General features: G+C 40.9%; 1 protein-coding gene across 1 annotated transcript in view; it reads right to left on the bottom strand.

The window, feature by feature from the left end:
- The window catches only part of PLXNA3 (plexin A3), a 304218-nt gene that overhangs the window by 68816 nt on the left and 220289 nt on the right, over positions 1-15113 (bottom strand). The window contains exons 13-17 of the mRNA XM_053695795.1: positions 13661-13781; positions 3681-3817; positions 3044-3214; positions 2127-2220; positions 373-615 (exon numbers count right to left, since the gene is read on the bottom strand). Coding sequence (XP_053551770.1) covers positions 373-615; positions 2127-2220; positions 3044-3214; positions 3681-3817; positions 13661-13781 — 766 coding nt within the window. The remainder of the gene's footprint in view (positions 1-372; positions 616-2126; positions 2221-3043; positions 3215-3680; positions 3818-13660; positions 13782-15113) is intronic.

The following is a 15113-nucleotide window of genomic DNA, read 5'->3' as shown; positions in this document are numbered from 1 at the left end:
TATTTGAATATATTCGACAAGGTACTCTCTTTTTCTGATTGTACCCTAATCCCCGAGTGTCTAAATCATTCTGCTTCACAATAACAGCTCATTGTTTCTTCAAGCCTGTGGTATTGGTTAATTATCTTCCAATCCCCAGTGCTCCCCAGTAATCATTAAATACCTTTATCTCTAAATTACTCAGCCAATTAATCAGCAGTCATAGTTTCACCATTGTTTCCATTTAACTACTCTATAATCATCAACTGTCCCTGGATTACCCTACGACCCTTGAAGCCCCTGGTCCTATTCTGTATCCGCACCAACAGCCTCCCAAATTCCTTTACTGTCCTAGTAATCTGCCCAAAGTATAAATGACCATCTTGCACCCACCTTCAGAATGACATGAGAGCCAGGTTTGATCTCGAGGGTCCTGCTTGGCCCAAATGATTCCAGGACTGGGTCGGGATAGTAGGTAAAGGTGCTGGAGTTCAGGATGAGAAGATTGGTCACATTATCGAGGACAAACCCAAACTCATCTGGCTGCACACTCTCCTCTGGTGGAAGCATCCCAGCTGGCGAGTAGATGCCAGGCGCCTTGCACAGCATCAATGTATCATTTACTATGTGGCAAGTCTGCAAAAAAAAACAAAAAAAGCATGAGTTTCAGACACTAGAGTAAAGCCAAGGTTTGGAGTTTGGCAGAATGGAATAGTTAAAGGGACATGGAAAGATCAGGTCATTTTAGACAACTTTCTAATTTACTTCTATTCTTGGTTTTGCTTCCTTCTCTGGATATCCTTTGCTGAAAAGCATATCTAGATAGGCTCAGTAGCTGCTGATTGGTAGCTGCACATAGATGCCTCGTGTGATTGGCTCACCCATTTGCATTGCTATTTCTTCAACAAAGGATATCTAAACAATGAAGCCAATTAGATAATGGAAGTAAATTGTAATGTTTAAAATTGTATTCTCTCCCCGAATCAAGAAAGAATCATTTTGGGTTTAGTGTCCCTTTAAAGGTATTTAAAAGTGTAAAAATATGTTACATCATTTTATAATTGCAAACTGCTTGTTTATAACCATGGGTTTAACTCCAACACATAGTTAGTCATCTCCAGTACAGTAATGCATTAATGGGAGCTAGCTGAACACATCTAGTGAGCCAATGACAAGAGACAAATGTGTATGGCCACCAATAACCAGCTAGCTCCCTCCCCAGTGGTTCATTGCTGCTGCTGAGGATATGAATATGCTTTTCGACAAAGGACATTAAGGGAGAACAAAAGTACAATTTGATAATAGAAGTGAATTTTGAAGTGTCTGAATCTTGCAAGTTTAATTTTGACTTTTCTATCCCTTTAAGGAAAATGTAAGCAAATGGGTACAGTGTAGTGGGGAAAGGGATTTACTAAAGCAAACTGAAGTGAGGCATGTTAAAGGGACAGTCTAGTCAAAATCAAAACGTTCATGATTCAGATAGGGGATGCAATTTTAAACAACTTTCCAATTTACTTTTATCATCAAATTTGCTTTGTTCTATTGGTATTCTTTGCTGAAAGCTGAACCTAGGTAGGCCGATATGCTAATTTCTAAGCACTTGAAGGCCGCCTCTTATCACAGCTAGACAGCGCTATTTCATGTGTGCCATAAAGATAACACTGTGCTCACTCCCGTGGAGTTATTTATGAGTCTGCACTGGTTGGCTAAAATGCAAGTCTGTCAAAAGTTCTGAGATAAGGAGGCAGTCTGCAGAGGCAAAAATTATATTAATATAACTATGTGGTTTATGCAAAACTGGGGAATGGGTAATAAAGGGATTATCTTTTTAAAGAATAAAAACACTGGAGTAGACTGTCCCCTTTACTGATTCTAAGGTTGTACGGGTGTTGACAGCTTTATTTAAAATTAAGGAGTGAGCAACAATGTGCAAACCAAGTAACAATTTACTTAAATGTTTTAGGGTTATGACAAGAGTCTTTGTTTATTGATATTTGAAGAATAATCAGAAACGTTAGGGGCCATAAATAAAATTCTAGGAGCAATGACTCATTGTCACCCTGAACTTGTCATGCCCTGGTGCACATTAATCAAAATGATGGTCTCCTCAAGCAGCAATTAAACGATAATTAAGAGGAGATACTCACATTAATAGTCTCAACACCATAGTATTTTGCTCTGACTTTTGGTTCCTGGATAGTTGTCAGGTGAGTGCCGGTTACAGTAATTCCGGTGCTGCCACTGTATGGGACAGGAAGACAGTTTGATAATGGTTCAGTCATGCAATGCTTAGAAGTAATTAAACACCACCTTAAACAACCCTCTAGTCACTTAAAGGGTATCTGCGTAACCAATACATGATCAGTTGGTGTTTTAAATATTCTAAGACACCCTCTAGGGTAACGCTCAGGTGACCAAGCAAAGCAGTGAGTAGAGTCACTTGTCTTTACACAAAGGGGTTTAAGACATTGTGAAATTATAGGATACCAGTCAGGTGCACATGAACAGTAAGCAGTTAGGAGCACAGCTAAAGGCACCTGGAAGATGTCTGGCACTGGGATAGAAGACCCCAGAGATCATAGGTGGAGAAAAACTGGGAAGCTGGGAACAAGAGGAAAGACATTAGGAGCAAAGCACAGGAGAAGAGACATTCAATACTCCACCCGCATCTCCTTCAGTATTGAGCAGATCGATAAAGAATCTGGCTTCCTCCAATCGTTCTGTGCCCCCTTTGGCATCCAGCTTGTGCAGCACACGATTGGAGGAAGCCGTATTTGTCATTGATCTGCTAAATACTGAAAGAACCTGTGGGCGGAAGGATCGGCGGTCTGTTTACAGTAACGAAATGGTAAGTATTTTTTAAAAAAGAATCGGCTTTGTAAAGTTTAATGACTTAAAGTGACCACGTTATTTTTAAATACTGGGCTTTAAATCACTCAACTTTACAATCACTTTAAGTGCAGTATCAGCCTAGAAACAAAGTGACAGAAATATAATCTCAATGACATCTGTCTATAACATTTCCAGGATCCTAGAGATGTTTCTGAACAGCTTCTACACTTACTTGAAGATACTCCAAGATGGCTCCACCCGTACAATGGTTGGGTCTTCAGTGTACAGGTAGCTGATATTTGGGTTCCACACGCTGAACTTGTCAATCCTTAGCGTGATGGAGGCTGGACTGGGCCCTTGAGACGAAGCCGGTGAAATGCAGACAATCTCCCACATACTCCTCCTGGTTAGTAAGATATGTTGAAGGTAAGTCCAGAAAGAGATATTTAAAGGGACAGTAAAGTCGCAATTAGACATTAATGATTCAGATAGAAGTAAATTGGAAAGTTGTTTAAAATTGTATTCTCTATTATTTAATTTGCTTCCTTCTCTTGTTATCCTTTGCTGAAAGGTTTATCTAGGAAAGCTTAGAAGCAGCAAAGAACCTAGGTTCTAGCTGCTGATTGGTGGCGACATATATATACTGATTGTCTTTGGCTCACCCATGTGTTCAATTAGAAACCAGTAGTGCATTGCTACTTCTTCAACAAATAATACCAAGAGAATGAAGCAAATCTGATAATAGAAGTAAACCTGAAAGTTGTTTAAAATGGCATGTTCTCCCTAGATAGATAAATGATGAAAGATAATTTCTGGGTTTCATGTCCCTTTAAGAGGGAACATATCAAACAACACTCCAGTTCCTTTACCTGACAAATTGGCATTCTGAATCTCTCAGCAGCACAGACACGGAGCTACCAGCATCCAAGTTTCTACCACTGATGGTCAGACGTGTTCCACCTGATGCAGGTCCTCTTGAAGGGCTCACGGCATGAAAACTGGGGGACTGAAAGAATAAGAAAGAGTAGAACAAAACAGGAGAAGCAAGGTGAATAGTACTGGCCTTCACAAATCCATACCCCATCACCAAAAAACAAAATTTATGATTACCTGATAAATTTCTTTCTCTTGTGGTGTATCCAGTCCACGGGTTCATCCAATACTTGTGGGATATTCTCCTTCCCAACAGGAAGTTGCAAGAGGACACCCACAACAGAGCTGTCTATATAGCTCCTCCCCTAACTGCCACCCCCAGTCATTCGACCGAAGACAAGCAAGAAAAAGGAGAAACTATAGGGTGCAGTGGTGACTGTAGTTTAAAAATAAAAAACACCTGCCTTAAAGTGACAGGGCGGGCCGTGGACTGGATACACCACAAGAGAAAGAAATTTATCAGGTAAGCATAAATTTTGTTTTCTCTTGTAAGGTGTATCCAGTCCACGGGTTCATCCATTACTTGTGGGATACCAATACCAAAGCTTTAGGACACGGATGAAGGGAGGGACAAGGCAGGAACTTAAACGGAAGGCACCACTGCCTGCAAGACCTTTCTCCCAAAAATAGCCTCCGAGGAAGCAAAAGTATCAAATTTGTAGAATTTAGAAAAAGTATGAAGCGAAGACCAAGTCGCCGCCTTACAAATCTGTTCAACAGAGGCCTCATTTTTAAAAGCCCATGTGGAAGCTACCGCTCTAGTGGAATGAGCTGTAATTCTTTCAGGAGGCTGCTGGCCAGCAGTCTCATAAGCTAAACGAATTATGCTTCTCAGCCAAAAAGAAAGAGAAGATGCCGAAGCCTTTTTGGCCTCTCCTCTGTCCAGAGTAGACAACAAACAATGCAGATGTTTAACGAAAATCCTTAGCAGCTTGTAAATAAAACTTTAAAGCACGAACCACATCAAGATTGTGTAATAGACGTTCCTTCTTTGAAGGAGGATTAGGACACAGTGACGGAACTACAATCTCCTGATTGATATTCTTATTAGATACCACCTTAGGAAGAAATCCAGGTTTGGTACGCAACACTACCTTATCTGTATGGAATATCAGATAAGGGGAATCACACTGTAAGGCAGATAACTCAAACTCTTCGAGCCGAAGAGATAGCTACCAAAAACAGAACTTTCCAAGATAAAAGCTTGATATCTATGGAATGCAGAGGTTCAAATGGAACCCCTTGAAGAACTTTAAGAACTAAATTTAAACTCCATGGCGGAGCAACAGGTTTAAACACAGGCTTGATTCTAACTAAAGCCTGACAAAACGCCTGAACGTCTGGAACATCTGCCAGATGCTTGTGCAGAAGAATAGACAGAGCAGAAATCTGTCCCTTTAAGGAACTAGCTGACAATCCCTTCTCCAATCCTTCTTGGAGAAAGAATAATATCCTAGGAATCCTGACTTTACTCCATGAGTAACCCTTGGATTCACACCAATGAAGATATTTACACCATATCTTATGATAGATTTTCCTGGTGACAGGCTTTCGAGCCTGAATTAAAGGTATCAATGACCGACTCGGAGAAACCACGTTTTGATAAAATCAAGCGTTCAATCTCCAAGCAGTCAGCCGCAGAGAAATTAGATTTGGATGTTTGAATGGACCTTGGAGTAGAAGGTCCTGCCTCAGCGGCAGAGTCCATGGTGGAAGGGATGACATGTCCACCAGATCTGCATACCAAGTCCTGCGTAGCCACGCAGGAGCTATCAAAATCACAGAAGCTCTCTCCGGCTTGATCTTGGCAATCAGCCGAGGGAGCAGAGGAAACAGTGGAAACACATAAGCCAGGCTGAAGGACCAGGGCACTTCTAGAGCATCTATCAGCGCTGCCTGGGGATCCCTTGACCTGGACCCGTAACAGGGAAGCTTGGCGTTCTGACGAGACGCCATTGGATGCACTTCTGGTTTGCCCCATAGTTGAATCAGCTGGGCAAATACCTCCGGATGGAGCTCCCACTCCCCCGGATGAAAAGTCTGCCAACTTAGAAAATCCACCTCCCAGTTCTCTACTCCTGGGATATGGATAGCTGAGAGATTGCAAGAGTGAACTTCTGCCCATAGAATTATCTTTGAAACCTCCAACATTGCCAGGGGGCTTCTTGTCCCCCCTGATGGTTGATATAGGCTACAGTTGTGATATTGTCCGACTGAAATCTGATGAACCTGACCGCAGCTAGTTGAGGCCAAGCCTGAAGAGCATTGAATATCGCTCTCAGTTCCAGAATGTTTATCGGAAGGAGGGCTTCCTCCTGAGTCCACGAACCCTGAGCCTTCTGGGAGTTCCAGACTGAGCCCCAGCCCAGAAGGCTGGCATCTGTCGTGACTATAGTCCACTCTGGCCTGCGGAAACTCATTCCCCTGGACAGATGGACCCGAGAGAACCACCAGAGAAGAGAATCCCTGGTCTCTTGATCCAGATTTAGCAGAGGGAACAAATCTGTGTAATCCCCATTCCACTGATTGAGCATGCAAAGTTGCAGTGGTCTGAGATGTAGGCGAGCAAACGGAACTATGTCCATTGCCGCTACCATTAGGCCGATTACTTCCATACACTGAGCCACTGACGGCCGAGAAGTGGAATGAAGAGCACGGCAGGAAGTTAGAAGCTTTAATAACCTGACCTCTGTCAGAAAAATTTTCATTTCTACTGAATCTATCAGTTTTCCTAGGAAGGAAACTCTTGTGAGAGGGGAGAGAGAACTCTTTTCTTCATTCACCTTCCACCCGTGAGACCTCAGAAAGGCCAGAACAATGTCCGTATGGGACTTGGCGATTTGAAAAGTCGACGCCTGTATCAGAATGTCGTCTAGGTAAGGAGCCACCGCTATGCCCTGTGGCCTTAGAACCGCCAGTAGGGACCCTAGAACCTTCGTAAAGATTCTTGGTGCCGTGGCTTACCCGAAGGGAAGAGCCACAAACTGGTAATGCCTGTCTAAGAAGGTGAACCTGAGGAACTGATGATGATCTCTGTGAATCGGAATGTGGAGATAAGCATCCTTTAAGTCCACGGTAGTCATATATTGACCCTCCTGGATCATAGGGAGGATGGTTCGTATAGTCTCCATCTTGAAGGATGGGACTCTGAGAAATTTGTTTAGGATCTTGAGATCCAAGATTGGTCTGAAAGTTCCCTCTATTTTGGGAACTATAAACAGATTTGAATAGAAGCCCTGCCCCTGTTCCTCCCTTGGAACTGGGTGGATCACTCACATAACCAGTAGGTCTTGAACACAACGTAAGAATGCCTCTCTGTTTATCTGGTTTACAGATAATTGTGAGAGATGAAATCTCCCCTTTGGAGATGAAGCTTTGAAGTCCAGAAGATATCCCTGGGAAACAATCTCTAATGCCCAGGGATCCTGGACGTCTCTTGCCCAAGCCTGGGCGAAGAGAGAAAGTCTGCCCCCTACTAGATCCGGTCCCGGATCGGGGGCTACTCCTTCATGCTGTCTTAGAGGCGGCAGCAGGTTTTTTTGGCCTGCTTCCCCTTGTTCGAAGCCTGGTTCTGTCTCCAGACTGGTTTGGACTGGGCGAAATTTCCCTCTTGTTTTGCATTAGAGGAAGCTGAAGCTGCGCCACTCTTGAAGTTTCGAAATGAACGAAAATTATTCCGTTTGGTCCTTAATTTATTGGACCTATCCTGAGGAAGGGCGTGACCTTTTCCTCCAGTAATATCAGAAATGATCTCCTTCAGACCCGGCCCGAATAGGGTCTGTCCCTTGAAGGGGGTGTTAAGAAGCTTAGACTTTGAAGTAACGTCTGCTGACCAGGACTTAAGCCATAGCGGCCTGAGCGCCAGAATGGCAAAACCTGAATTCTTAGCCGTTAGTTTGGTTAGATGAAAAACGGCGTCAGAAATAAAGGAATTAGTTAACTTGAGAGCTTTAATCCTGTCTAAAATATTATCTAACGGGGTCTCCACCTGTAGAGCCTCCTCAAGAGACTCGAACCAAAAAGCCGCTGCAGCAGTAACTGGGGCAATGCATGCAAACCTTGATGGATAAAAATTTTCTTAAGGAGACCCTCCAATTTTTTATCCATAGGATATAAGAAAGCACAACTGTCCTCGACAGGGATAGTTGTACGCTTAGCTAGGGTAGAAACAGCACCCTCCACCTTAGGGACTGTCTGCCATGAGTCCTGTATAGCGACATCTATGGGAAACATCTTTTTAAAAGCAGGAGGGGGAGAGAACGGAACACCTGGTCTATCCCATTCCTTAGTAATAATTTCCGAAAACCTCTTAGGCACTGGAAAAACATCAGTGTAAACAGGCACTGCAAACTACAAAGGGGCCACAGTCATCCAGTCTCGCTAAAACCTCCCTGCGCAATAAGCGGAGGTGTTCAAGCTTAAATTTAAAGGCTGTCATTTCAGAATCGGACTGAAGTAACGTCTTCCCTGAATCTGAAATCTCACCCTCAGATAGCAACTCCCTTGCCATGGCTTCGGAGCATTGTGAGGGTGTATCGGACATAGCTACTAAAGCATCAGAAAGCTCTTTATTTGTTCTAGCCCCAGAGCTGTCTCGCTTTCCATGTAACCCTGGCAGTTTGGGCAATACCTCTGTGAGGGTATTAGTCATAACTGCTGCCATGTCTTGTAAGGTAAATGCATTGGACACGCTAGATGTACTTGGAGTCACTTGAGCGGGAGTTATAGGTTCTTACACGTGGGGAGAGCTAGATGGCATAACCTCCCTTTTGTCATTCTGAGAAACCTCTGGTGATAAATCTTTAAATGCCATAATATGGTCTTTATAATTTATAGAAATTTCAGTACATTTGGTACACATTCTAAGAGGGGGTTCCACAATGGCTTCTAAACATATTGAACAAGGAGTTTCCTCTATGTCAGACATGTTTAACAGACTAGTAATGAGACCAGAGTTTCAATCGGAATCTCTGCTGCAATATACACCGCTCCAGCATTGCACCAGCTTAGTATAATTGGTGTGAGGCCTGTCCTCTTTTCTAGAATTAGTTTTCAGTGCAATCCGTGAGCATATTATGGTGTTTTTGCAGCAGACTTATTTCCTTTTCTCTATATAGGTTTAACCTATGGTTACATTGTATGCAGCTACGTCCCTAAGGATACTTTCCTAATAGTTTTCCTAAGGCTTGCCAGCTCTACTGTACCACAATACAGCCTTTAATGCACTACACAGGTAGTTATTACTACCTTTTTAACTAATACAATTAAATGTTAAGTTTATTTTACACCCACTGCATACTACCTCACTGTTCTACATTCTGATTCATTGATAATTAAGAGTGCTCTGGTTTATCCATTATTCTTTTGTTTTTTTCAACTTAGTAATGAGACCAGCAAGCTTGGAAAACACTATAATAAATGTGAAACAGCAATTAAATAAAAACGGCACTGTGCTTTTAAGAGAAAAAAACTATCACATAAACTGCAAAACAGTGTTAAAAAGTAGTAAACTCTTCGAAATTTTTACAGTGTGTATAAGGGACTAAAGCAGCATTGCACCCACTTGCAAATGGATGATTAACCCTTTAGGCCCCAAACTGGATTTGAAAAACGTTAAAAACGTTAATAAACAGTTAAACACCTTGCCACAGCACTGCTGTGGCTCCTACCTGCCCTCAAATACGATTTAGGAAAGAAAACATAATTTATGTAAGAACTTACCTGATAAATTCAGTTCTTTCATATTAGCAAGAGTCCATGAGCTAGTGACGTATGGGATATACATTCCTACCAGGAGGGGCAAAGTTTCCCAAACCTCAAAATGCCTATAAATACACCCCTCACCACACCCACAAATCAGTTTAACGAATAGCCAAGAAGTGGGGTGATAAGAAAAAAGTGCGAAAGCATAAAAAATAAGGAATTGGAATAATTGTGCTTTATACAAAAAAAATCATAACCACCACAAAAAAGGGTGGGCCTCATGGACTCTTGCTAATATGAAAGAAATGAATTTATCAGGTAAGTTCTTACATAAATTATGTTTTCTTTCATGTAATTAGCAAGAGTCCATGAGCTAGTGACGTATGGGATAATGACTACCCAAGATGTGGATCTTTCCACGCAAGAGTCACTAGAGAGGGAGGGATAAAATAAAGACAGCCAATTCCGCTGAAAAATAATCCACACCCAAAATAAAGATTAAATGAAAAAAACTGAAAATATAAGCAGAAGATTCAAACTGAAACAGCTGCCTGAAGTACTTTTCTACCAAAAACAGCTTCAGAAGAAGAAAACACATCAAAATGGTAGAATTTAGTAAAAGTATGCAAAGGAGACCAAGTTGCTGCTTTGCAAATCTGATCAACCGAAGCATCATTCCTAAACGCCCAGGAAGTAGAAACTGACCTAGTAGAATGAGCTGTAATCCTTTGAGGCGGAGTTTTACCCGACTCGACATAAGCATGATGAATTAAAGATTTCAACCAAGATGCCAAAGAAATGGCAGAGGCCTTCTGACCTTTCCTAGAACCAGAAAAGATAACAAATAGACTAGAAGTCTTTCGGAAATTCTTAGTAGCTTCAACATAATATTTCAAAGCTCTAACTACATCCAAAGAATGCAATGATCTCTCCTTAGAATTCTTAGGATTAGGACACAATGAAGGAACCACAATTTCTCTACTAATGTTGTTAGAATTCACAACCTTAGGTAAAAATTTAAAAGAAGTTCGCAACACCGCCTTATCCTGATGAAAAATCAGAAAAGGAGACTCACAAGAAAAAGCAGATAATTCAGAAACTCGTCCGGCAGAAGAGATGGCCAAAAGGAACAAAACTTTCCAAGAAAGTAATTTAATGTCCAATGAATGCATAGGTTCAAACTCCAAGGAGGAGAAATTGACTTAATGACAGGTTTTATACGAACCAAAGCTTGTACAAAACAATGAATATCAGGAAGATTAGCAATCTTTCTGTGAAAAAGAACAGAAAGAGCAGAGATTTGTCCTTTCAAGGAACTTGCAGACAAACCTTTCTCCAAACCATCCTGAAGAAACTGTAAAATTCTCGAATAAATTCCATTTTAAATAAATATGAAGATTTATCAGCATCAACCTCTGAGACAGAATCCTCTGAATCAGAAGAACCAATATCAGTATCAGAATGATGATGTTCATTTAAAAATTCATCTGAAAAATGAGAAGTTTTAAAAGACTTTTTACGTTTACTAGAAGGAGGAATAACAGACATAGCCTTCTTAATGGATTTAGAAACAAAATCTCTTATGTTATCAGGAACACTCTGAATATTAGATGTTGATGGAACAGCAACAGGTAATGGAACATTACTAAAGGAAATATTATCTGCATTAACAAGTTTGTCATGACATACAATACAAACAACAGCTGGAGGAACAGATACGAAAAGTTTACAGCAGATACACTTAGCTTTGGTAGCTCCAGCACCCGGCAGCGATTTTCCAGAAGTATTTTCTGACTCAGCTTCAACGTGGGACATCTTGCAATATGTAATAGAAAAAACAACATATAAAGCAAAATTGATCAAATTCCTTAAATGACAGTTTCAGGAATGGGAAAAAAATGCCAGTGAATAAGCTTCTAGCAACCAGAAGCAAAAAATAATGAGACTTAAATAATGTGGAGACAATAGTGACGCCCATATTTTTTAGCGCCAAAAAAGACGCCCACATTATTTGGCGCCTAAATGCTTTTGGCGCCAAAAATGACGCCACATCCGGAACGCCGACACTTTTGGCGCAAAAGAATGTCAAAAAATTACGCAACTTCCGGCGACATGTATGACTCCGGAAACAGAAAATAATTTTTGCGCCAAAAAAGTCCGCGCCAAGAATGACGCAATAAAATGAAGCATTTTCAGCCCCCGCGAGCCTAACAGCCCACAGGGAAAGTCACATTTTTAAGGTAAGAAAAAAATGATTGATTCATATGCATTATCCCAAATATGAAACTGACTGTCTGAAATAAGGAAAGTTGAACATTCTGAGTCAAGGCAAATAAATGTTTGAATACATATATTTAGAACTTTATAAACAAAGTGCCCAACCATAGCTTAGAGTGTCACAGAAAATAAGACTTACTTACCCCAGGACACTCATCTACATGTTTGTAGAAAGCCAAACCAGTACTGAAACGAGAATCAGTAGAGGTAATGGTATATATAAGAGTATATCGTCGATCTGAAAAGGGAGGTAAGAGATGAATCTCTACGACCGATAACAGAGAACCTATGAAATAGACCCCGTAGAAGGAGATCATTGCATTCAAATAGGCAATACTCTCCTCACATCCCTCTGACATTCACTGCACGCTGAGAGGAAAACCGGGCTCCAACTTGCTGCGGAGCGCATATCAACGTAGAATCTAGCACAAACTTACTTCACCACCTCCATCGGAGGCAAAGTTTGTAAAACTGATTTGTGGGTGTGGTGAGGGGTGTATTTATAGGCATTTTAAGGTTTGGGAAACTTTGCCCCTCCTGGTAGGAATGTATATCCCATACGTCACTAGCTCATGGACTCTTGCTAATTACATGAAAGAAATAAGCCCTCTATAGTGGTCCTCAGATGCTAGAGGACTCCTTTGGGGAAGCTGGATGTCTCAGTCTGAATATGAACTGCGCATCTAGAGCGTGAAAATAGGCTCCTCCCACCATGCACTCGATGTCAGAGGGACTTAAGAAAATACTCCTAGGAGTATCTGTCTAGCCATGTGGAAACTAGGCCCCAAAAAAACGATTTATCACCCTCAGAGAAAAAACGTTCTTTCTATATAACATGTAAACGTTTTGTCACTAAGAAATATGAGTATTAACATGAATATTACCCTTTTTTGTAAGCATGATACCAGTCGTTGTTAAATCACTGCATCAGGCTTACCTCAATTATACAAGGCTCTGTCAGCATTTTCTAGATCTTATCTCTCTAGAAATAAATGTACTGAACATACCTCAAAGCAGGTAAACTGCAAACCGTTCCCCCAACTGAAGTCTTTCCCATACTCTTCAGTTATGTGTGAGAACAGCAATGGACCTTAGTTACAAACTGCTAAGATCATCAACCTCCAGGCAGACTCTTCTTCTAATTTCTGCCTGAGAGTAAAACAGTACAATGCCGGTACCGTTTAAAAATAAACTTTTGCTTGAAGGTAAAAACTACACTAAGTCACCACATATCTCTTGATACTTCCTATCTTGTCGAGAGCTGCAAGAGAATGACTGGGGGTGGCAGTTAGGGGAGGAGCTATATAGACAGCTCTGCTGTGGGTGTCCTCTTGCAGCTTCCTGTTGGGAAGGAGAATATCCCACAAGTAATGGATGAACCCGTGGACTGGATACACCTTACAAGAGAAATTCTATTAAAAACAGGGGCACTTTCATTCATCAAAGTTTACAAAGCAGCCGTTTTGTTTAAAAACTTACCTTTCTTCTTTTCACAGCCAGAGCAGCTTCCCCCACCCGGAGATCCTCTCTTCACACGTCAGAAATGACTAATCCGGCTTCCTCCAATCACAGCACAGCCTCAGGCAATGACTCCCCTGGGGGGAAAGCCATGATTGGAGGAAGCCGGATTAGTCATTGCTGACTTGTGAAGAGAGGATCTCTGGGCGGGGGAAGCTGCTCTGGCTGTTAAGAGAAGAGAGGTAAGTTTTTAAACAAAACGGCTGCTTTCTAAACTTTGATGAAAGTGCCCCTGTTTTTAATAGTATTTTTAAAAACCGGGCTTTCATTCATCAGTTTACCTTCACTTTAACTAAATTTACCGTAAGTAGAAATAAGTTATTTTGTTTGGGCATCTCTTGTATATTTCTGGTGTTTTTCTGTCTATAGATAGAATCTGAAAGCATCACCTAAGTGTCTGTTATTGCTATTTCCTTACCACAAACGTATAGAGCTGCTCTGATTGTGTCCTGTAGTCAGCACTGCAGTCCCAAATGCAAAGCTCCACTACCCCGGGAGCTGGATTAGCAACCAGAGATTCTTCCATCTCACACACAATCCTAAACGGAAAAAAAAAGTATTAACATGGAGATACGTAATGCGTTTCAATTAAAAGGAAAAGAAAGTTCCCGAATTTAGACAGAGCACACAATTTTAAATGCCTTTCCAATTTACTTTCATCATCAAATTTGCTTTGTTCTTTTGTATCCTTTGTTGAGGAGTAGGCTCAGGGCAGAAATGCACTACTGGGAGCTAGCTGACCAATCTGGCAAGCCAATGGCAAGAGACAGCAGCGAGTGAGGAGCAGTGCATGGCAGCTCCTAAGCCTACCTAAGTATGCTCTTCAACAAATGATACCAAAAGAAGAAAGCAAATTTGATAATAGATGTGTTATGGAAAGTTGTTTAAAACCGCATTATCTATATGAATTATGAAAGTTTACTGTCCATTTAAGGTATAGAGTCTTAAGAGAATGAAACTGCATTAGGGACAGGCCTAGCTTAGCAAGGACAATATATTTGTCCCCCACCCCCATTACAGACCTTACTTCATTTGATCTTTTAATCATGACGGATTAAAGGGACATGAAACCCAAAATGTTTCTTTCCTGATTCAGATAGAAAATACAATTTTAAGTTTCCAATTTACTTCTATTATCAAATTATTTGTTGAAAAAATACCTAGGTAGGTATCGTGCACATGTTGAAAATGACATGGTAGAAAATAGTGCTGCCATCCAGTGCTCTTGCTAATGTATAATATTGCTGCAAAACTCCCATATAGTGTTGCAGGCACGTGCACATTCCTGAGCTTTGTAAGCCTGCTTTTCAACAAAGGACAACAAGAAATCCAAGAAAATGTGATAAAAGTAAATTGGAAAGTTGTTTAAAATTGCATGTTCTATCTGAATCATGGAAGAAAAATTGTAATTATATAAAGAGAATAGTCAGCAAAGATCATTAAAGGGACAGTCAACTCCAAAAAAAACTTTCATGATTCAGATAGAGCATGTAATTGTAAACAATTTTCCAATTTACTTTTATCACCAATTTTGCTTTGTTCTCTTGGTATTCTTAGTTAAAAGCTAAACCTAGGAGGTCCTATATGCTAATTTCTTAGACCTTGAAGGCCGCCTCTCCATTTGACAGTTTTTCACCACTAGAGGGCATTAGTTCATGTGTTTCATATAGATAACATTGAGCTCATGCACAGGAATTAACCGAAGAGTGAGCACTGATTGGCTAAAATGTTAGTCTGTCAAAAGAACTGAAATAAGGGTGCAGTCAGCAGAAGCTTAGATACACGATAATCACAGAGGTAAAAAGTGTATTATTATAACTGTGTTGGTTATGCAAAACTGGGGAATGGGTAATAAAGGGATTATCTATCTT

The sequence above is a fragment of the Bombina bombina genome, chromosome 12 (assembly GCF_027579735.1).
Source record: "Bombina bombina isolate aBomBom1 chromosome 12, aBomBom1.pri, whole genome shotgun sequence".
NCBI lineage: Eukaryota > Metazoa > Chordata > Amphibia > Anura > Bombinatoridae > Bombina > Bombina bombina.
This window is presented reverse-complemented; position numbering and strand designations above follow the sequence as displayed.